Genomic DNA, 24,052 nt, shown 5'->3' with positions numbered 1-24,052 from the left:
CATAACTGGTACTATGATAATACTATAATGCACATCGCCAAAACATTTATAATTATATTGTTTATTCTTGAAAATGTATTTCCCCTATTCACAAAAAATAACACTTTTGATAAGAAAATTCATATATAATGATGTTTACTTTTATTTTCAAGAAGCATAATGCCTCTTTTTAGTCGTATTCAGCCACAAGTTCTTGTCAGCCACTTAAGGGTTATATGTTGCCTTTCTTTTACTAAATGCAAAATAATTCTACGCTTTGAGACATTCATAAAATATTTTATGTCTTTACAACACCGATAGGCTAATAAATGTATATATCAAGTACTTCCATACTAACATGACCATTCTAGGCGGGCAACCTAGCAACCTTGATTTGTTCATATCTTCCTATCAATCTGTTATATGTGTTATGAATCATTTGTTCGGAGAACATTTAATGTTTGTTATAACTTTTAAATAATTCAATGTTCAAAGTGATATTATTATTGACCGATAAACCAACATATTGATTAAAAGGGAATATTTTATTAATTATTTGCATTTTATCTTACATGACAAATCTTTGCCTAAATGTTTTTCAAACTATAGAGAAATCTATATACAATTAATAATTGGCGACGTTTATCAAAAAAACATTTATGAAATGGAAGTTTAAAGATAAAAATAAAAAATGCTTTTGTCAGATATTCGTAATAATTTCCATTATAATTGAGTGTCTGAGCAATGTGGATGAATGAATATATCGGATAAAAAGAACACTTGTCTACACTTGAATTATGATTTATTTTTCAATATTGTATGCACTTAAGTTTAGCCTTTATGCTTTTTTTAGCATTTATAGACAGTGTCCCTCCCCAAAATCAAGGAATTATTACTTGTCATTCATTTGTGTAATGGTATACAAAAATTTTGTGGTAGAATATTTGAGAAAAACATTAGAAAAGAAACTTGTCAGTGATGAAATTTTCCATATGGTTATGGAAATTACCGATCGTCGGTTTCTGAAAAACAATACGTCACGGTTTCCAAAAATATGATGGTTGTGCCCAAAGATTTTGGTGTTAATGAATATTACTGGTTTATATTTTAATAATTTCGATTCTCATTTGATTAATAGGTAATTTCAAGGCTGATAAACTTGAAATATGCAAGCTATTCTTTCGTTTTGCATATGTCTGTCCATACATCTGTACAATCGGTAATTTCCGTAACCACTCGTTAAATTGTAGCAGACACAAGTTTAAATAAAAAAAAAAATGTTTTACACTAATATTCTACCTCTTTCTTGCTAAAAACTAATGCATGAATGATTTAAAAGTAATATTGCATCGTTTTCAGCCAGGAACACTGTCTATGACCGCGAAAAAAAACATAACAAACTTTTTGATTTACGATATTTACTTTATAAATGGCTTGCATGCGGCATGGCATTGCATGTTCCGCAAGATAAATATCTCGACTTTATTTATTGGATGATTTCGGACTGTTTCATCCAATCAGAAAATAGCTTTTAAACGTAATTTAGACCCATGTTTAGCGAAATAATTAAGTACCACTTTTAATACACTGCCAAATTGTGACATAACAAGTTGCCTCCCTTGTTGGTTCATTCTACTGTATTAATATGCCCCCCCCCCCTGCGAAGAAGAGAGGGTATATTGTTTTGCACATGTCTGTCCACCAGATGGTTTCCGGATGATAACTCAAGAATGCTGGATGCCACGTTTATATTCCAATCTTCATAAAATTTGGCCAGAATATAAGTCTCCATGATATCTTGGATCAGTTCGAAAATGGTTACAATTGGTTGAAATAACATGGCTTCCAGGAGGTGGGGCATTTTTCCTTATATTACTATAGTAGAACATTGTTAACACCCGAGAGGTCACATTTATTTTCCGATCTTCAAGAATTTTGGTCACAATATTTGTCCCAATAATATCTTGTTATCTTAGGTGAACGACTTTGGGACTTTCAGGCCCTCTTGTTTGTTCATCTTACCATTTGAAGAAAAGATATCATTGCACAGATGTCTTTTACTTTTAGAATGTGTTATGCTGCATTTCTTACGTGGCTTGTTCGGGGTAAATTGTTTAGCACATGTCGCTCAGTCCGTCAGTTGGTCCGTCCACCAGATGGTTTCCGGATGATAACTCAAGAACGCTTAGGCATAGGATCATGAAACTTCATAGGTACATTGATCATGACTCGCAGATGACCCATATTGATTTTGAGGTCACTAGGTCAAAGAGCAAGGTCACGGTGACCCGAAATAGCAAAATGGTTTCCTGATGATAACTCAAGAACGCTTATGCTTAGGATCATGAAACTTCATGTGTACATTGATCATGACTTGCAGATAAACACTATTGATTTTGATGTCACTAGGTCAAAGGTCAAGGTCACGGTGACCCGAAATAGTAAAACGGTTTCCAGATTATAACTCAAGAACGCTTATGCCTAGGATCATGAAACTTCATAGGTACATTGGTCATGACTCGCAGATGAACCCTATAAATTTTCAGGTCACTAGGTCAGAGGTCAAGGTCACGGTGACCCGAAATAGTAAAATGGTTTCCGGATGATAACTCAAGAACGCTTATGCCTAGGATCATGAAACATCATAGATACATTGATCATGACTCGCAGATGACCCCTTTTGAGGTCACTAGGTCAAAGGTCAAGGTCACGGTGACCCGAAACAGTAAAATGGTTTTCGGATGATAACTCAAGAACGCTTATGCCTAGGATCATGAAACTTCATAGATACATTGATCATGACTCGCAGATGATCCCTATTGAATTTCAGGTCACTAGGTTAAAGGTCAAGGTCACTGTGACCCGAAATAGTAAATGGTTTCCGGATGATAAATCAACAACGTTTATGCCTAGGATCATGAAACTTCATAGGTACATTGATCATGACTCGCAGATGACCCCTAATGATTTTCAGGTCACTAGGTCAAAGGTCATGGTCACAGTGACTCAACTTTGAAAAATGGTTTCCGTATGATAACTCAAGAATGCTTACGCATATGATCATGAAACTTCTTAGGTACATTGATCATGACTCGCAGATGACTTCTATTGACTTTCAGGTCACTAGGTCAAAGGTAAAGGTCACGGTGACTTGACAAAGTAACATGTTTTCCGGATGATAACACAAGAAAGCTTACGCCTAGGATCATGAAACTTCATAGGTACATTGATCATGACTCGCAAATGACCCCTATTGATTTTCAGGTCACTAGGTCAAAGGTCAAGGTCTCAGTTCCAAAAAACGTATTCACACAATGGCTGCCACTACAACTGACAGCCCATATGGGGTGCATGCATGTTTTACAAACAGCCCTTGTTTCAAAAATGTTTTCATGTAGTATACTTATATTGACATTTACAAAATAGATGCATATGAATGATAGACTTTACTGAAATCATTTTTGACGATGCTACGAAGCAGCTCGTCTAAGGTATCATACCATGAAAAAATTCTTCACAATGGCGACCTATGTAAAAGACCGAGCCAGTCCGATTGAGATAGCTCGATTTTTCTAATCGGCATACCTCGCTTATTATCATTGATAAAGGTAAAGGAAGCTCAGCTATAAATTGGACAGCATATTCTGGGAAAAAGATTTTATAATAGTTTGAAAACGGTAATTTTTAATCAGTTATATTCAATTCATTATATGTTTGTAGATCAATGAAACAACTATGCATTTTCTGTATTGTATTTGACATTTGTCGTGATTCAGTAAATAAATTGCGAAATAAAACGTGTATAATTAACTTTCAACGCGATCATGAGTGGAAAGAAAACGAATTATTTCGAACCTGCCAATTGTAAACGTTGTAGCGACTATGGTATATAAACAGCATAATAGCCATGTGACATCTGAGAAACTCTCTCTTATGCGTGCTTTCTCATTTTGCATATTTAATAAACTTTTCAAACAGAAATTACAGAGCCACATCAGTACACATACTATGTTTGATAATTCATTCGTTTGTTGGATATTGTTTGCTGTTTTAAACACATATTAGGTCATATCGCGGATATTTAGTTAACCTTACCATGTGTTCATAGGCGAACTCACGTATTCAAGTGCTCTTACGACTATGTGCCCATACCTACTTTCCGGAATCATCATGAAATTATTGCTGTACTTAACGAACAAACATGCCTAAGCTTATTGAATTAAAGAGAAATAATAATCAAAAGATAAAAATTATATGTTCATGCACATGGGCATGTGAAATAACGTCCGTACAGCATCATTAACTTAGGAAAGGAAACAACAAAATATAAAGTTTGGTATGATAAACATGTGAAATTAAAGAGCATGGTGAAATTAAAGAGCATGTCAAGTTTTGAATTTATATGCTGAAACGTTATGTTATAACCCACAAACATTTTACTGTAACATAACGTTTTTTTAAGATAAGTGGTACAGAAAATACACGTCGAATATCTTAAAGATATTTCTTGTTATATTTGATCGAGAATGTAACCCGCCTCCCAGTTTCGCTGAATGGATCAAGTTCCCCACGGATACTACTTCCCTGTACCCCCATTTTTTTTCGTACCCTACATTTTTCGTACCCAATTTTATTCGTACCTAATTTTTGCTCGTACCCAATTTGTTTTTCCTACCCAAATTTATTTTCGTATCCAAATCTTTTTTCAACCCATTTTTTTTTGCATAAATTGTGATCCCAAAATGTTCGTAACCATTTTTTTCCTAACCAAAAAGTTCGTACCTTTGTATACAATTGTGTTGATGTAGATAAAATTAAATAGATGCTTTTATATCAATCCTCGTCAAAAGCATCGTAACACCAGTACTGTCAGTACTTTAATTATAATCGTAACTACTTACTGTGGACAGTTTGATATATATAAACAGCTATACTTACATTCTTAGTGTATAACTTATAACTTTACTATCTAAAGGTTTTAAGACATTACCGTATTTACTTTTGCAGCAAAACGATCATGTTTCGGGTATAAGTGATTTTATTGTTTATGCTATGCTATTTAGTGTTTTAATTATCAAATGTTCGCGTTAATTAAAGATACCATACTTTTTGGAGTTTAAAAAATTATTTTGTTAATATTTAGAGATAAAATATGCTAATATCATAGCATATTTAGCTTTTCAAAGGGATAGCAACCACAAGCGAAACGAAAGAACAAAATTCAAACATAACGAAAATGAATAAGCTCATTGTAAATACTGTTTATACATAGATTATCGATAGTTGAACAGGTGTTTGCCTCATTTTCGCACGTTGCACTGAACAAGATATCCATAGAGATTGTCTGTAGGTGTCTATACTTATTTATGTGACATGTTTGTTATACTTCAGATTCTTGTATATGGAATTTATTGTTCCAGTATATGTAAACACATTTAACATTGCAACTCCAACGTTATGCTGTTTGTTGTTTTTTATTTGTGTATAATGCCAATAAAAGATATACAATTACAATTTGGGATAATAAATAATAACACTTGTCCATAATAATAATGGGTTGTTATAAGCTGTTATTAAACGTTTCTTTTGTAACTGTAGACTAGTTTCGCAGTATATATTTTTGGACAAAAAGTAATTCCCCGTGTCCCTGAAGCCGACTGTAATTCTCAATGGTTGGTAACATAACAGGGAAGGCTTATTCCTAATTGCGTTTCTGTAACTTACTGTATTACACTGTGCAATGAGTCGACATTTTTGTATATTTAAAACACACTGATACAATGCACGCATTGATACCATTGAAATTGAAATGTGGAATATAATATATTTGTTAAACGTTCAACTACTGGGACCTTCCTTATGATTAATCAATACTTTAAGGAAGACAATTAGTTTTTTTTTACCGGTATCAAATGCTATCATTTGTTTAGTACCAATATTAATAGTTTTCATGCACACTTTTTTTATGCTCCCCATATATATATATATATATATATATATATATATATATATATATGGGGAGCATATAGTTGCCAGTTTGTAGTTCCTTACTTCCTTCCTTCCGTCACACTTTTGTTACAGTTTCTCATAGCGCCTTCAATATTTTACCGATCTCTTCCATATTCGGCATGTATATACCTTGCATGGACCTCTACCTATTGATAAGGTTTGACGTCATTGGGGTCAAGGTCAAGGTCACCGAGGCTAATACTAGATTTTCAGTCAGACTTTTGTTACAGTTTCTCATAGCGCCTTCAATATTTTAAAGGGGCCTTTTCACAGATTTTGGCATTTTTTTAAATTATTCATTAAATGCTTTATATTGATAAATGTAAACATTGGATCGTAAAAGCTCCAGTAAAAAATCAAGAATAAAATTAAAAAAGGAAAAGAACATTGCCCGGAGCAGGTTTCGAACCAGTGACCCCTGGAGTCCTGCCAGAGTCCTGAAGTAAAAACGCTTTAACCTACTGAGCTATTCCGCCGGGTACACATAATTCACGTATTTTATACGTTATATAAGCAATCTTCGTAGTTTCACAAAATTTAACGACAAAAACAGAACTCTCCAAATTATTCAATCGTTTCGCGTTGCAACGCTTTATAATTTTTAGGTTTTAAAATCGTCAAAAGATGCATATAATGGCTATATTAGAGCATGGTAAATGTTCAGTATTACTGTTTCCTCACAAATATCATAACCAAAACGAAAATTTGCGAATCTGAAACAACTTTTTTCAATTTTGTCAATTTACCAAAGCGTGAAAAGATCCCTTTAACGATCTCTTACATATTTTGCATGTAGGTACCTTGTATGGACCTCTACATTTTGATGAGGTTTGACGTCGCTGGGGTCAAGGCCACCGAGGCGTATAATAGATTTTCCGTCACACTTTTGTTACCGTTTCTCATTGCGCCTTCAATATTTTACCGATCTCTTCCATATTTGAAATGTAGGTACCTTGCATGGACCTCTACCTTTTGATGAGGTTTGAGGTCAATGGGGTCAAAGTCAACGAGGCTAATAATATATTCTCAAGGTCACACTTTTGTCCACACAATTAACCCATATATCGACAAAGCATCATCGGAGAGCATCCATCAGTTTTACTGATATCCTTGTTTTTTAAGCTATATCTGAAATAAATCGTTCAGCATGAACATGTGCATGCCATACTCGTCTTAAGACAAGTTCATTGTTTGGCTGTTTAGCTTGTGGTATAAAACGACGTATGTATTCGCAAACGGTTATAGATAGATTAGTTGCCACCGCTTTAAAATGTCATACAACAATGTCATCACTACTACACGAACGCGTTTCTAAATGACTTTGATTTCTAGTCGCATGGTTATAACGAATGTTTACAGGATCACGGCGTTTGTTGTCCGAGTCATGTGCCAGGCCGAGCAGGCTGTTCCAGGTAGTTTCGGTCGCAGCAGAATTGAACAAATGCTGGGGTATCTTTCGACACGAACCCGAGATGGATACGACAATTTTATTGATTTGAATCCAATCTATTCTTCAAAGGTAAAATATGGAAACAAATGTTTTCTTATTTAACGGAAATAGATCACATGCTGTTAGCATCCCCGATCATTATCTGAAATCGTTTGCAACATCGAATTATTATTGTGATACGAATACTGGTGTCGATTGAATAATTAATTTTAGGAACCTATCTTGTAGTAAATATTTTTTATATGGTCATACATTTTCCTTTTAAATTATGTTAACATTTTAACATGCCATTGTCAATATTACACTAATGAACACAAAATTATATTTGGCGTATAATATCAGATCTTATATATATATGCACCTTTCAAAGAACATTCAAAGGTTATAATTAGTTATTGATAAAATGTTATGTTTATTCTGTACTCAATATGCTTTGTAATGCGACAGCGATAGGTAGTGATTTTGTTAAATATTTATTTTACACTATATTTACGATATATTCCATATTTTTGAAAAGTTTGTGTCTGGTTTTCCAGGATTTTGGTCCTTCCCTGACTGCTTACGTTCTGGCCACAATGCAAGAATGTCAAGATCGCACTCAGGTTGTTTCCTTTTTTAATTTAACCGTTTAGTTTCGATGCGAAAGGAATATGGATTGTTTTTTCTTCATCAAGTACCAGTGTCAGCATCATAGTTTAGATCAAATACCAAACTAGCTACTAAAACATAAAACTGTGCTACTAAAAGACATTGAGTAAGAGCCGAATATCGTCTCGAAAGTATCCTGAAAATGTGAACAACATACTTATACTTGCTCTGCTTGATCATAGGAATGACTATTGACTTTAAATGTTTTTCTATTTTAGAACGCAAAAACAGAATCGAAAAGTAATCAATACAATTTTAATATTCGGAACACACTTATTTTTCAATTCAATACGGTAATGGCTGTCAAAATTGTGGAGTTTGTCTCATTTAATTTTGCACAATTTTGTAAAAGTTATTACGATTTGAAAGCTTTGATGTGATTACATTGTATTTGTTCTTTCTGTACAGAGTATTCAAAACTCGATACAGACATCGATTTCAGCGCTTGAGCGATTGTCAGACTCAACACTTATAGCCAATCCGTATCTGTTGGCGATATCTACATACGCACTTGCATTGTCTAACAGTACCAGCAAAGAGCGTTTTTTTACAAGGTTGCGAGATATGAAGAGAGATGACGGAGGTAGATATAATTCGTTAAATAAAAACAGAACTGGGTTATGTCAAAACCATTTCGCTTCCACGGAGCTGGCGGCGTTACCCATAATAATTATCCGTCTTTCCGTCCGTCCGCATGTCCCTCCGTCCGTCCGTAAATCATAACGAAAATCCGCCTATCCGTATTTCCTAACTTAAGACCCGAAGTTTGTTTGTCAAACCCCTTTTAACTATTTGGTAGATCTCACTCAAACGTTCACAGTTGAATGACATAATTATGTGGATTATATTAAAGGAATAAATTTCCACTGCGACAATATTATGCAAAGTGTTTGTTTTCCTACTGGTAGATGAAGGGGCTATGTATGTAACTCAATGTTTTCCAAATCATTGCACCCATCTCTGTTTGTTGACTATACAATATATAGTCCGGTAATTTTGCGTTTTCAACTCTTCTTTAAAAATTGTTTTTAAAATACTCTCGCTCAAACTTTCACAGTTAAATAACTTTAATGTATAAATTAGCGTTCAAAAGAATAAAGGCTAAAGTTTTGTATAATTATTGCCCGTTCACTGATTTGTCAATATAGAATATATTACCCCAAAATGCTGTGTTTTAACTCAAAGTAACTATGTGATTGAATGTTGCAAAAGCTTTCACAGTTTTGCAGAATTATTTCCCGTTGACTGCGTTTTCAATATATAATAAATTGTTCCAAAATGATGTGCTATTACTCCCCTGTAGCTACTAGTTTAATCTTGCAAAAGCTTTCAAAGTTTTCAAAGTTGAATAACCGTCATGTGTAGTTGATCGTTAACAAAGGAATACTGACTGTGACTCGTTTTGGCTAAATAATGACGTTTAGTCTTTTTGTCTACAGTAGAATATATAATGCATTTGTGTATGTCCGAACATGTGTTAAGGAAGGAGGTCAGTGTCAATTTTTTATTTCTAGATTTTTGTTCTGTTTGTGATAGAACTTGATGTAACATACGGATTACTTTTGTACCATTTAATTATGAAAGGCAGGCGTTTGTATTGTTCAAAGCAGATGTTTCGTAAATACGTACTTTGTGTCAGTATAAACAGCAAGTAACGATGAGTTTGTCATTTAAGATATTATATAGCGAATTGTCATGTCAGATCGCATGTATTGGTCGAAGAGCATCGGATTGTCAGACGCAGATACGATTGAGACAACCGCATATGCCTTGTTGGCGCATCTTCAATTTGATGACATGCACTCTAGTCAGAAAATAGCTGCATGGTTGACGCAAAATGTTCGGGGCTCAGGCAGTTGGTTGACGACTAAGGTGAATACAATATATAAGCATTACATATGCGTTCATATGCAATTATTTTCAATTGTTTTTGCATTTATTTTATATTTTATTTTTAATGTGTATTGTTTTAAGTGTTTAATTATACTTACTCATATTGTATATACAGTTTAAATGCTGTTATATGAAGCAATGTTGACATTGTTGTCTTAAGATGTGTAAGTGAACATTCATAAATATTGTGTCTAATTGTGTCTGTTATTTGGTCTTTTTATGTAGATTTACATTGGTTTGTATATTGTAGTGAATTTCTACCTGTGCGGTACTATTATCAAATATAAATGAATTATGTCATTGTATTATTGTTGATAGGACTCAGCCGTTGCATTTCAAGCCGTGGCGGCTTTCAGTGCGAGAAACTATATTCCCGAAGTTGACCTGGAGACTAGGATAGAGAGCGGTGACGGACAATGGGTTAAAACAAACCATCTAAGCAATCAAAATACAGTTCTGAATACACTAATTCCAGGTGTAGGTATATCTTTTCAACCATTCCTCTGTTTGAATGAGCAAAAAAAGTAGTAACGTTCGTATATAAAATACATTTAATATCATACCTACTTGGTTATTGTCTTTCTGTGCACACAAATACATTTATTATATTGTCAGCTACATGCAATCAAGACACATACATCGGCTAAGGTAACACTGGTGAAAAATGGTCTCACAAAGAATTTATATTGTTATGGCTTGAAATAATCATCAGCATGTCAACACGAATCAGTTGCGTTGTTGATTGCCATCCTTATAACACATTATTTTATGCGTAAATGTGGTTAAAACTCTAGTAAATAATTAATTGCAACATACTTTTAGTTGAAAGTTCCGAACGGCGACACGCTTAAAGTGAGAGTAACAGGCGTCGGAACAGGTATTTTAAAGATAGACCTATTCTACAGTCGACTTGCAGAGGAAGACGAGATTTGTCCCTTTGAAATCAGCCCAATCAAAATCAAAGACGTAATCACAGAGATTGCTGATAATCAAGAGATTCGTCTTATTGATCCACAAAGGTAAATTGTTTATTAATGCATTTCACTTCAAATACACTTTGGATGAAAATATTTACCACACAAAGTTAATATATCTTTAGACAGAAAAGTATGTAATGAATCGTTGTTAAATATTACTATTAACGGATGTCTTACGCTTTAGACCATGCGATGTGTGCGGGTATTGTCCGGAATCGGAGTCAGTCAATGTAAACATTAGTCTGCTACAAAGACGGCAAAAACGTCAGGTGCAAGAGGAACGTCCAATTCTGAAATGTGTTGAGTTCAGCGTAAGGTAAACGGATTATTTCTTGCACTATTATGGCTTCATATCGTGTAGGCAACGGTTTTATATATAAAGTAAAATACATTCTATTATTTAAAATAACATACAGTCTGAATGATACCATGCATTTTAACTATGTTTAGCTTAAGAAGCAAACAAAAAAATTCTGACGTTCTTAAACTTATCACAGCATTGTTCAGCGTTCGAGAAAGTTTGCACTGTATTAATGTATGCGCTTTTGATGTTCAGGCAATAATGGTTTAATACTAGCGTGCAAGTTATTATCTACTACATATCATACGCATGTTCAAATTTGAATGATGAATCACGTCGTGTTTTCATTGTTTTAATTCCAGAACTAAGTCACCAAGTTATGAGGCGGGAATGTCGATTGTAGAGGTCAATTTAGAAACGGGCGTGAGAGTTGTGGAATCAGATCTGAAGGTTCGAACCACTGTACCAAACATGAACGTTTCATTACATATATTAAATTATATTTATTTATCATATGAGGTTATTGAGCAAATTGACTTGAGTTATTCACAGAATAATATTATGTAAGTACAAACATAAACACGATCTGTTTTTTTAATGTCAGGTAAACAATGTTTATGTCATAAAGAAGATTGGCAAAGCAGGTCTATATTCAAATAATATAGACGCATTTTAAGGCATGGCTTATGTTTTAAACATAATTGCGTATTATCGTGGTTCGATGTGTAGTTAAGCAACTTACCGCACATCGTAATTAATGCATTTTGTATGTCAAGATATCTTGTTTATATATCTTAAGTGGCAATATTTATATCTTTATAAACTATTTGCATATGTTTTTTTATCAGATTTTACAGAGCAATTACACCGTGTTTCCCTTATATGAAATGCCAACAGACGGGAAAGGATTCATCATATTTTACCTTTCAAAGGTATGCGATGAATTATATTGAACATATTGTATATTGTCAAAGTAATTATTATCGAAGTAGAGCGTTCTTTAAATACGTTCTAATTCGATTTTTTGATTATGCAATTAAACATTTAAGCATGCAGTAAAATTGTCAAAGAACTCTCGGAACGCTATATTTTCATTCATTTCAAAACTCGATTTATTTAATAGATATGTAACAGCGCAATAAGTGGGTCAATATACTCTATAAAGACAACATCATATATTTATTCGAACAGATAACGTCCCGTCCGATAAACTTCATCTTTCGGCTTAAGGATGATTTTTCGGGAAATGAAACTACACGTCAGGGGGCATCAGTTCGAGTCTACGACTATTACAATCCAGGTATATACTATGATGTTTTCATGTTTGGCGTTCTCCATTCAGATCAGATTCAGAAACGGCTTCTCGCCCCTTTTCGGTCTTCCTTAAAGTGCAATGATCTTTCAATTTGCTTCATTTTTTAGATTGGTATTTGTCTTTGATCTTATAGGAATCTGAATTCAATGATTCCATGATGGAACAAATACTTATGAAAACCAATTTCCCAGAGGTTTGTGTTTGTCGAAAGAAGACCTATTTTTTTCGTAGGTATAAAAGATAACACGTTAACACTCCTCGCTCGTGTAAAGTTTTATATTTTATATGTCTCATTATCATTAAGACAACAACTCATAACACTTAATGTCAAACCAGTAAACATTTATTTTAGAGAAGACCTGTATGAAACAGTATAGTATCAACCCTAACAAAGCGAATACAGTTGCCATGGCATGTGAACGTGGTGAACAGTGCAAATGTGTTCAAAGTAAGAGCTAATATCATCATACATTCTAAATGAAATTACTTTTAATTTCTGTTAAATAATAAAAACCAATAGTAAAATTGTTATAACTTACATGTTTTAGTACCGTAATACCGTACATACGTTATAATCCAAGTTGAACCATGCATCTTAAACATTTTTTGCATCGTTTTTTTCATCGACCATACATTTCATATGACTGCTAGATAAATGTTGATGAGTGAAAGTGGGATTTTTCATATTTGTGTAAATAGAAGTATATATACTTCGGAAAAAACATTCGATTTGCCGCTAAAAGAGTGTTTACCTCACAGGTCAGTGTTCTCAGCCAGTTGATGACGAACTGTTCCGAATGGCATCAGCCTTTGCCAAGGCAAATGCCGCACAGAAGCGCACTCTTCCAAAACCCGTTGACAAACTGATGGAATATGCGTGTAACTTCGAAAAGGCCAATTACGGTACGATGTTGTGTACTCCGTATTACACGCGCAAATTATGTTAATACAATGTCAAGTTTTGTCAGCATTTCATATTCCGATAATTCCATAGTTGACAATTTATTGTGACCGAAAAATAACACTGTGCTGGTAAATGTCCCCTACCGGTTTTACCCGAGGGGACTTATGGTTTGCGCTCTGTGTGTCCACAGTCCGTCACACTTTTCTGGATCCTGTGATAACTTCGAAAGTTCTTCATATTTTTTTCATGAAACTTGAAACATGGATATATGGCAATATGGACATTATGCACGTCATTTCATTTTGTTCCTACGTAAAAAATTCTGGTTGCTATGGCAACCAAAATAAAATTCTGACAATAGTGGAGCCGGTAGGGGACATATATTGCTGGCAATAGTCTTGTTCCTATTGTTCTAGATGCGCTTGTGATGCGATCAAGTCTTACCTGGTCAGCATATCTACATCAATGAAGATACTTGTATTTCCGTATAGCTTCACTTAAATTATTTGGAAGTCCATGTTTTGAAATTTTGCATAAATGCACATATCAAAGCGTGTCTTAATACATTTTATAAGTTGTTGTGAATTAAAAAAATCATATTTGCATGTGTATTTTAATTGAATACATCATAGTAGTATACACATCATTTCAAAAGTATCGCGACAAGAAGTATGCCACACTCAAGAAACATAAATCACATTTGACTGTGTGCATCTGCATATTGGCGATTTTTGTTGCTGACATCAATAGTCACACCACCGACTGTTAGGGAAGCAATTACTTTTTTAGACTTCTTTCGCGCGTGTCTGAACATAGGACAAACAAAACGCCTAAATATCACTTAATCATGTTTTGCACATGTGTATGTTGGTAGATTTTTAAAACATGATCGGATTTAAAGAACCAATTAAATAGCTCAAAATGGAAATTTATGAGTCGTTTCGCATGTTGCATTAAACTAGTTATCAGATAGAGTGATAGAGAATTGTGAAAAACTTTAGACTCTTGCGGAAATGTGACTGTTTCAAAGATGGATTTAGCATATGTGTATTTTGTAAAATCTGCGCTAGCATATATGCATCACATTTAATGTTGAATGTGATTCCAATGCATACAATTCTAAAAATAGATTCTTGTTTCTCAATATTAACATTTCTTTGTTCCTTTGTACAGTGGTCCACGTTACGATAATAACTGTTGCCAACGACACCCAAAGAAACGTTAGATTTGCCAGCTCGACCGTTAAAGACGTTCTTCTACAAGGTTATTTTGTCATACATTTTCATTCGCTGTTCAATTTACTATGATTCTGAAATATTATTTAAATGTAATATACAGTTATTTATGTCCTGCGGGTTGTTGTTCCTACCCTTTATAATCATGTATATCCCAGTGTGTGGCATTTGATGTCAGGACATTGTTACACACAGCGGCTTCGTACAAATAAAAGCACTTACTATTCAACAACTCGTAAAAACAATTTGTTGGAGTAAGATTGCTAATCCCGATGTTTCATTAAAAGATCTCATTTATCTCTCAGTTTAAACCTATTTATTTTAGCTCGATTGCATCGAAAGCCTATGACTTATATAAACGCTCTCGAGTCCGTTTCCTGGGCCTAGAACCAGTACTTGGTGTCTTTTGGGGAGAACGCTTCCACGGAAGGATCGAACCCGTGACCTCCCGGTCGCTAGGCGGACGCCATATCCGTTACACCACGGCGACCTCTAAACACCACGGCGACCTCTAAATCTCTCATTTATCTCTCGCAACTGGATACACTGAATGTGATATTTTCTTTGCTTTCAAGGTGGAGGTAACATACAGGTTGGTGACGAAATAGACTTCGAATGGCAAACAGATTGTGAACATCCAGCTTTTGAAGTTGGCCAACCCTACTACGTCATCGGAAAGGATATCTCAAGGTTAATAGATGGCGACGTCAAAAGGTACGTATCGTTTGGCTTAACCTATCATGTTTTCGGACGCTTTAATGACAATAGAAGTTTGTTTTCAAATCTTTGTTTTTATCTTTGTTTAATTATTTGGTGTTGTGAAAAATTTATTTCGTGTACAGTATATGAACTACATCTATACATCTATATCTAGATATTTTAAGGCCTTAAACAATGGCTTATCTGTTTTCAAATCTAACATAACGGTAGCTCAGAGTGTTTACACATGAGTGTTGTTTTATTCGTTTTAGTGTAAGGTACGATCTGATGGGTACGACTCTTGTGATAAACCCCAGGTACAAAGATCTGCTGGGTAGGGCCATGAACAACTTTGCAGCAGAACTTAAAAAGAACAACGGGTGCACAAACTGATCAACATTGCTCTCTTTTGTTGTACATAATATGTGGTCAGTCAAACCATAGAGTAGTGGGTAGTTTTGAAATGAATGTATTAATTCAACATAGCTTCCCAAAAGTTGATAGCATCACTTAGTAACTTTCTAGTTGCAACATTTTTTTTCACAACGAATTAATCTGATATAGTCTTGCTTACCGAACCGTTATACTATTTACACCGTTCTATATATTGTTCTGAATTCTTATTTCCATGCCATGAAATTTGAGTATACAAAACACATTTCCTTAATGGTGGCCTCCACAAAACTAAATGTTCGTTTGATTTTCTGTCAGACTCGTATTGGCAGATACAACCTAGACGCCCTGCATACCCTCGTCTCTTGATCGGGAGGTCCCGGGTACGATTTGCCACTTCATTTATTTACTATATGCGCCTACTGCCATGTACTTTCGGCCCAATATTGTTTATGTTAAAAAATTGCAAAGGGATATTTGTTATTGATTTGTGTTTATTTCCACGATAGGTCTTACTCCCAAACTGAAAACAAAAAAACTTAGTATGCAGCATCACTACTGAAATGACATGCCAATATTGTTAATTTTAGCCGATCGGATGAAATAATCTTCCGAACATCATGATAACTTACAGTTTATTCAATGCACATATAAATTAATGTTTATTTGACATGTGTATATTGCCTCGCCAAATCAGTCACTTTTCCAGTGAAGATCATATGTTCTTGCTTAAACTATATGTAGGGAGTGATGCTGTTAAGGATAGTGACATGGTTCATGGTCTGTAGATTAACTTGGATTTTCAAGTACAAATGTCAACCTCTGTGCGGCAACATGGAGTGATTATATACCAAATCGAGTTTTCGAAGGTAAATATAATCTGAAAAGGTCAAATTTCATTAAAATGGTATGCATTACAATGTAAAAAAAACAATGTTAACAATATTATATAATTTAATTGTATGATTGTTTTACCTTACAACATTGGTTATTGTGAACGAACAAGGCATGTACATGTTGATTTACTGTCACAGTCATATTTAGAGGTCGGTCCTCAAAATTGACATTACGCTCGCCCGGAAGCAGCCGTAAGTCCTACTTATATTCATTGTTCAGTCCTTTTGGTGCTTGGAATCAAACTTTGAAGTAAAGTGTATAAATAATAAGGAAATTTTGAACTTTTTTACGAATGTTAACTGATAAGGCTAAGTAATATATGTAAATATTTCATTATGTAGACTCTGGCATGCCTAGATATATATGTATGTATTTGTATAATAAAGCATATGAAAACGCGGTTTTTTGTATTTGTGTATATAACATTATATATTTTAACTGTGGTCTACAGCTTTTATTAATAGGAAATTCAGGCTACAATATATATAAAGCGTAATAATATGAAACCTTTTAGTCCCGAGTTCTAACCTTATAATATCTGCAAATAATGTTTTTAAATTACATTTAGTTAGTGGTAATTCAAAATGTACACTATGACACTTTGACTACTTAAAAAGATGGTTTACGTTTGTTCGTTGAAGTCCTCACACTATAAAAACGTGAAATGGTATTTTTATTATACACATTTTTGACAAAGCATGATAGAACAAAGCTATACTGGCAAATATAGGTTTGAGATTTCAAATCTCGAAAAGCGTGAGAACTGGTTTAAGAATATCGATTTATATATACCGCATGTAAAATGAGCTAAAACAATAAGGATTCTAATGTGTATACATAAGAATAATGGTATATTAAACGAGATTTCGCAATAATTATGTTAATAATGATTGCTACAATAATCTTGACTGCATGGCCATATTGTATACTTGTATAAAAAAATGAAATGTCTAGATTCACTTAGCCAACCTTGTTAAGTGTATGCTTTTATTTGACCTACTCGCAAGCGGTTTACTTTTATGACAAAACGCATGGCCTTCATTCATGTTCTTATTAACCAAACAAACACTTTAACAGAGCTTTCTACCTTCAATTTACAACGAATACAAATCTTTCTGTGTGTTGGATAAATAAAGCCGAACAAGCGATTCTGTGCCAATAAAATGTCATTTTCGAAAAAATGCAAACTAGGGAATTAAAGTCACGCGTTTGCGCCATTGTATTTGCATTCTTTTTGGAAAACAACTGTGTTAAACAAACAAAGCAGCCATTTCAAAAGGTTATTTTAAACGAATCTATAGTAAAAGATCGAAAATCTGTGTTCTTGATGTTTTTTGAAATTTAAATTCTTAATTTGTATTTTTGATGGTTTTAGTTTTCGTAACCATGTTGTTAGCATAAGATATAGACGCAAAATTTGAAGTAGCGTTATTTGTATTAATAATATAAAATCACATTTAAACAATTCAAGCCGTATTTTTCCAGAGAATTTTTTTTAAATAATTCAACGTGTGAGCTACACTGTAAATCTCACTAGAAGTCAAACACTTGTTTCCATGACAACCAATAAAAAAGAAAGGATTTTAAAATGAGAATTATGTTCTTTTTAAGCAATGACAACTTAATATTTTCATAAATTTAAAATGTGATAAATTCACTTTAACATATACGTAATTATTAGGTCAATATTAACACATATAGCGTTATTAAGATGACACTAAATGGAGTCATTGATATGAAGAATACAAACATTAAAACTAATAGCTAATATTTCGTGCATGAACTGATTAATATGTACAAAACGTGCAAAAAAGATATAAGTATATTTAACGTTCAGGCAATAAAAGAAAACAAAATATAAACGAAAAACAAATGTCACATCACATCAAAACAATGCTTATTCATTTTTATTTAGAAAACATCGTTACGTGGTACTACACGCTGTCAGGGATTATTTGGAAATAATTTCGTAGGACAATTGATATGTTTTAAACATATCCACTTTAGCAACGAGTGACTACAAATTTAATAATTGTTTAACACGCACAAGAAATGGAATTCCATTCCCTATTAATGAAAACTATATCATACGTCTTCAAATAGTGGTATGAGAACATTCTCAATACAAAATGTTTCCGCACCATATATATTTCTTTCTTTTATATTCTTTGTTACTAGTTATATAAAGCCCCTCTAATAAAATCAAAATAGATCCATTACATATTATTTGATAGTGTTGATATCTAATCGATTTGCACTTCGATTTGTGTGTTTTTTTTATTTTATAGCTCTGCCATATAAAATTTATACACATCAGACACGTGCTACACTTGCTCAACGGTAGCTTTACTATACAGTAATCAATAATCAAAATTACAAATGTACGCATTACTCTCCATTGAGGAAAACACATCTTTATTTTTACAATTTCAACGTTATATGCAATATGGATAACAAAAACAATACACAACCTGATAGATTGTTTTAGTATCACTGACTATCAATAAATCAGTGTTCAATCATCATGTTTTCCCCGAACATTGAGTACATTTTTTTTGCCGGGAATCGTACACCTTGTCATTTTTAGCGCTTATCGCAACGAAAAACCAAGAGATAATTTTAGTTAACTCTGATGAAGACTTTAATTTCAATGCATTTAAACATGCGACACATGATGTGTTATTAAAATATGGGAAGTTTTAACTTTAATTTGTGCACCCCATCATATATAACAAATTAAATAAAATCTCTTCGTGAATGGTTGTTTTAATAAACTAGGCCAAATATACAATCTTCTACACAGTTATTTGTTTGTTGTTATGAAACATTACAGAAACATCAATATTGAAAACAACCAAATAATCCACAGCGCTAGGGGAAACTGTGCCACCTGACCAGTGCTTGTTGTTTTTTTTTGTCGTGCTTTTCGGCGCCTGCGTTGTTGGTATGATGTCATTTATTTGAAGGCGTGGAATCTGTATGTTCCCCACCCACTCGTTTGTGAAAGCAGCGCCACAAGTGCTACCAAAAGGGTCGCACAAGTCAGCCTGAAGCCTTATCATGTCCTTGAACATAGCATATTATTTTATTAAAAATAAAAGCTTTTTCTAAATTTTTGTCAAATGGGATAATATCGTTTTGGTGAACCGGATGACGTTGTAACATTTTCATCAATTACTGCAATTTTGTTATTTATTTTATCTTCAATTAGCAAAAAAATAAACAAACAAGCAAGCTACTACAAAATATGGGCACAAAGTAAAATCACTTGTCAATCATGAACACATTTCATGTCATCATATGACATTATAAACAATTACTATAAATCAAAACTTACGTCAACTATGGGCATATTATATTATTGAATTTAAAAACGATATGTTAAATTCTGAACATTTGCCTGCCTGTTATTTAAACCATATGTGTGCATATATCCTTATAAAAATAAAGTATTGAAAAAAAGACAACCCAAGTACTTACATAAAAAATGATAATCTTGGCAGAATCAAGGCCAAGATCTTTCGCCACAGGCAAATGGCATGAGATGACGTGTTCTATAAGGAATACAACCAGTGTCGCCATTATGCGTGTTTGATCTTATATTTTACGAAACCCAACACAAACATTAAGTATAAAAATGGTTGTTTAACTGAACTGTTGTGTATTAGAACAGTATTCAAAAATGCATTATCGTATCTTGGCGCGTTTTGCCTTAGTGTATGTGTTTGAAGAATAATAACCAAATACACAACACGCAGTACATAAAACCAATAAAAGTGAATTATATCTAAACTTACTTTCGATCTGTTCGTGAATTGTCGGTAATAACTCCTGTTCAATGAGAGTTTCGTTGATATATTCCTGTAAATGTTTGTCCTAAAATACGCGAGAAAAGTATTCCAACGTGAACAACATAATTGTATTGAAATATACCAACTGAATATCGCGTTCGTTTATTTGTGTTTCTTTAATATAATTTGGAATAGAAATAAATATACTCAAACGTATCAAATGAAGTATTTTATGACAAACACTTTTTTTAAGCATACGACAGTCGTGAATACACTGTAAAGCAATACTCATTCCCATCAAAACGTACTGAATACTAATATTACGTATTAAGTACTGCAAGCCGATTGTTAAGATCTTGTTGTTATGGTTTCTCTCATTAAACCATCTTATTATAATACTGTTTTGTAAAATATAAACGGAATTTAAAAGATAACGTAATATTTTGGAAACGATTTCTGTAAGATATGAGATAAATGATAACATTTTAGGAATGAACACGTGGTACTTTTTTATAAATTAAGTCAATTACTCACCAGAATTTGTCCAACAAACGACTGGTCGATTACAAAGCTACCGCTGCAAAATACAAATAAACTATTATGTATATATATTTTATTATCATACGATAACCTTTTTTCCTACATTTTGTAATCACAATGTTAAATAAATGTCCAGTGCTTCAAATAAACATAATTCCTAAGCACGATGGTTTACATATATATTCATTTTAATGTAAAATATCAATATGCAAGTCAACATTTATCAAATAGTTGCGATATAAATATGTGTTTATTAGCTTCCCATATTCATATTTAAATATCCAGCAGACATTTTAATTAGAGTGTTTTATGTTAGCTGATCAACAGTTTTATTTCCAGTAAAATGTCTTTAGTAAGCAATATAAAATATCCTTTCCCGTAATTGAAAACATCTTATATCCATATAAGGTTCATTTTACATATGTTAAATAGCCATACCCAATTCCGCCGGCTTTCAATGACAGTGTATTGTTGCTGAATTGCATCAATAACGGCACTTCCAAACGCTGGGGGCAACATGATTCAAAATGAAAAGAAATATATAGATAGGCCATTCTATTTTCGTGCATCGTTATATATTTATGTTATACCTAACGTATGTTTGCGTACAGCAACAATAACCAAGATATAAGAATTAAATATAAGTATGCATGCGCTTCAAATATGAAAAATCTTTAAAATATATAGTTGTATATATATTGTAGGTCAACCAGTATTAGCGAATTTATTGTCTCAAGTTTGCCTGAATCGTCGAACACATATATGTTTAATTGAACTACGTAAAAAGCACGCTACATTAAATACAAAGAGAGCTTTGCTTACAGAGTTGAATATAAGGGACAAATGACAGCGAAATGAAAGTTTGTTCACACAGTCTGCTGAAAACATGTTTGTCTCATCAATGGCGTTGTCAGCCGAAAAATAAACTCGACCATCGACATGAACTACAATGGACACTTTCTACATCGACAATCGGATGTTTTCAACACGCATGCGCACACCAACGACCCTCTCTGGCCATCTCGAAGAGATCTACAATTTATTAGCTAAACCGTCATGTTCCGGTTATTCAAAGATAAAATACTGTTTTATAACCAGGCTTGTGTACGTAAGTAAACATTAACAATATTGCTGCTTAAACAAGACGTTTATTGTAGAGAATTTGCCGAATATAATCGAAGCAAGATTCACCAAACGGTTATTATTGTTATTAACACAGGATAAAATCTTCTCTATAATATTGATACTTACATCCGGAAAGAAATTTTCAATGCAAAGTATGTTCCAGCAGGTCATGTTTTTTTCTCGATTATCTAGAAACAAATAAAGAGCATTATTGATATTCATTACAATGGAAATTCATGGTAAACAAACAACTATAATTTTGGTGATTTAAACTTGTGAAATTTACATTTTGTTTGCATTTCAATTTAAATATATGATAACATATCTTTGTATAGAACAAAAAAGGCAAACATTGGGTGATTAAGAAATGTACGTATTGAAATTAACGTGTTTTCCTAAATGTTCTATAATGTCATACTCGTATACTGATCTTAAAGCAATATATGTGGCAAATTCGTAACAACATGCAAAAACAAAGTTTGTCCTGTTTTTAAAAATAAAACATGGGCTAGAATTCCCCTATAAAGCGTAAACCGATATTTATTTTTTAACTTGTTAATGAATTCAATTTAAGGAAAACATGTTATGCTTCATTCAGAAATAAACCTTCACCCAGATTGGTCAGTTGCACAAATTTTTAGCCAAGGTTTGACAAATGGGATTTTAATAAGATGAAGTTTATGAATGCAAACACTATTTGAAGATATTGTCAGATAAGTGAAAATAAGAAAAATATCCTAAATGTATTCTAATTTGAACACTGGGAAAATGTTTATCTATAAGCAAACGAGTACAGTATTTTACTATATGTGATATTCAATACACAGAAATGTAAATAGAAGGCCCACATTTATTCCCATTCACTGAAAAGATAAAATGTCCCCAAATGATGCGTAAATCTAAAACAAGTAAACTTGAAAGCTAATTAGGCCATTGTTCGAGGGATGAAGCAATCAAAACCAGCTTACAAAAAGAAATAACAACCATGTTACAATGAGATTTTATTATTTGAAATGTGAACAATTTATATGTGGAATATGACAAAGGATCAAAATGTAAACCATTCATATCGGTATCTTTTTTTGCAAAATAAAAACATTTATCGTCAAATAATAAATAAGGACACAATGGTTTTGAAAATGTCACGAAAAAAGGTACACTTTGGAGAGTTTTTGATGATTGTTTAAATACTAATTTGTAAAGGATCATGTGTATTACAAAAGCTATACGAAAATATGTCAGGTAACTACCACCACGTGTAACATGTCCTTCAAAATTAGATCTGTGTTTAAGGCTTATTTATAATTATCCATTATGTGGATTTATTTAATCAGTTGATTAAATCATTTAGTTTGAAGACAAATAAAATTTCTTCACTGGCATGAACAGCACTAACAGCTTCAATCTGAACAATTAGTTCGTGATGACTGTCAACTGTGGTACATTTACCAAAGATAAAAAAATCTATGGTGAGTTAATTTTGTGCACAACTGGCCTTTATCCTTTACAGCGCTATATTAACATACCGTTCGGAACGTCAGCTCAATGTCAAGAACTTTTGTTTCTTTCAATAAAATGATCGCATTGTCTAGAACCTCTTTTTTAATGTCGAAAGAAATGCCATCTGACGGCGGCTCGTGTGAAAACTCAGTGTCCGTTACCGCTAAACACTTGCCGTTGAAACAAACATCTCCCTATCTCCCTATAACACGCCACTTTTGATATTACAATCAAATGTAAAATAATCCATTCCTTAATAATTTAGTATTCTCACATAAGTCTAGTATTTTGAGACAAAATGAGCATTAGATTTTTTTTAATGATGTAATATAAATATCGAATACCATAACGTAACACGTTCATTCGGATATCATGAAGATATAATGTATTGTGCAT

General features: G+C 33.2%; 1 protein-coding gene across 2 annotated transcripts in view; it reads left to right on the top strand.

The window, feature by feature from the left end:
• Positions 1-17,099, top strand: part of LOC127845094 (complement C3-like) — a 45,343-nt gene extending 28,244 nt beyond the window's left edge. Inside the window, exons 28-43 of one of the 2 annotated variants that reach the window (XM_052375784.1) lie at positions 7,348-7,507; positions 7,975-8,040; positions 8,495-8,669; positions 9,789-9,958; positions 10,298-10,456; positions 10,802-10,998; positions 11,141-11,272; positions 11,620-11,707; positions 12,106-12,189; positions 12,449-12,557; positions 12,925-13,020; positions 13,332-13,475; positions 14,650-14,739; positions 15,287-15,425; positions 15,683-15,838; positions 16,122-17,099. In XM_052375784.1, coding sequence (XP_052231744.1) covers positions 7,348-7,507; positions 7,975-8,040; positions 8,495-8,669; positions 9,789-9,958; positions 10,298-10,456; positions 10,802-10,998; positions 11,141-11,272; positions 11,620-11,707; positions 12,106-12,189; positions 12,449-12,557; positions 12,925-13,020; positions 13,332-13,475; positions 14,650-14,739; positions 15,287-15,425; positions 15,683-15,803 — 1,930 coding nt within the window. In that variant the 3' untranslated portion in view covers positions 15,804-15,838; positions 16,122-17,099. Of the gene's footprint in view, positions 1-7,347; positions 7,508-7,974; positions 8,041-8,494; positions 8,670-9,788; positions 9,959-10,297; positions 10,457-10,801; positions 10,999-11,140; positions 11,273-11,619; positions 11,708-12,105; positions 12,190-12,448; positions 12,558-12,924; positions 13,021-13,331; positions 13,476-14,649; positions 14,740-15,286; positions 15,426-15,682 lie in introns of both variants that reach the window. The other variant, XM_052375783.1, reaches the window with a different exon arrangement.
• The last annotated feature ends 6,953 nt before the right edge of the window (positions 17,100-24,052 follow it).

This window comes from Dreissena polymorpha, chromosome 9 (assembly GCF_020536995.1).
Source record: "Dreissena polymorpha isolate Duluth1 chromosome 9, UMN_Dpol_1.0, whole genome shotgun sequence".
In the NCBI taxonomy this organism is placed as follows: Eukaryota; Metazoa; Mollusca; class Bivalvia; order Myida; family Dreissenidae; genus Dreissena; species Dreissena polymorpha.
Note: the sequence above shows the minus strand (reverse complement) of the source record. Positions and strands in the feature narration are given on the sequence as shown.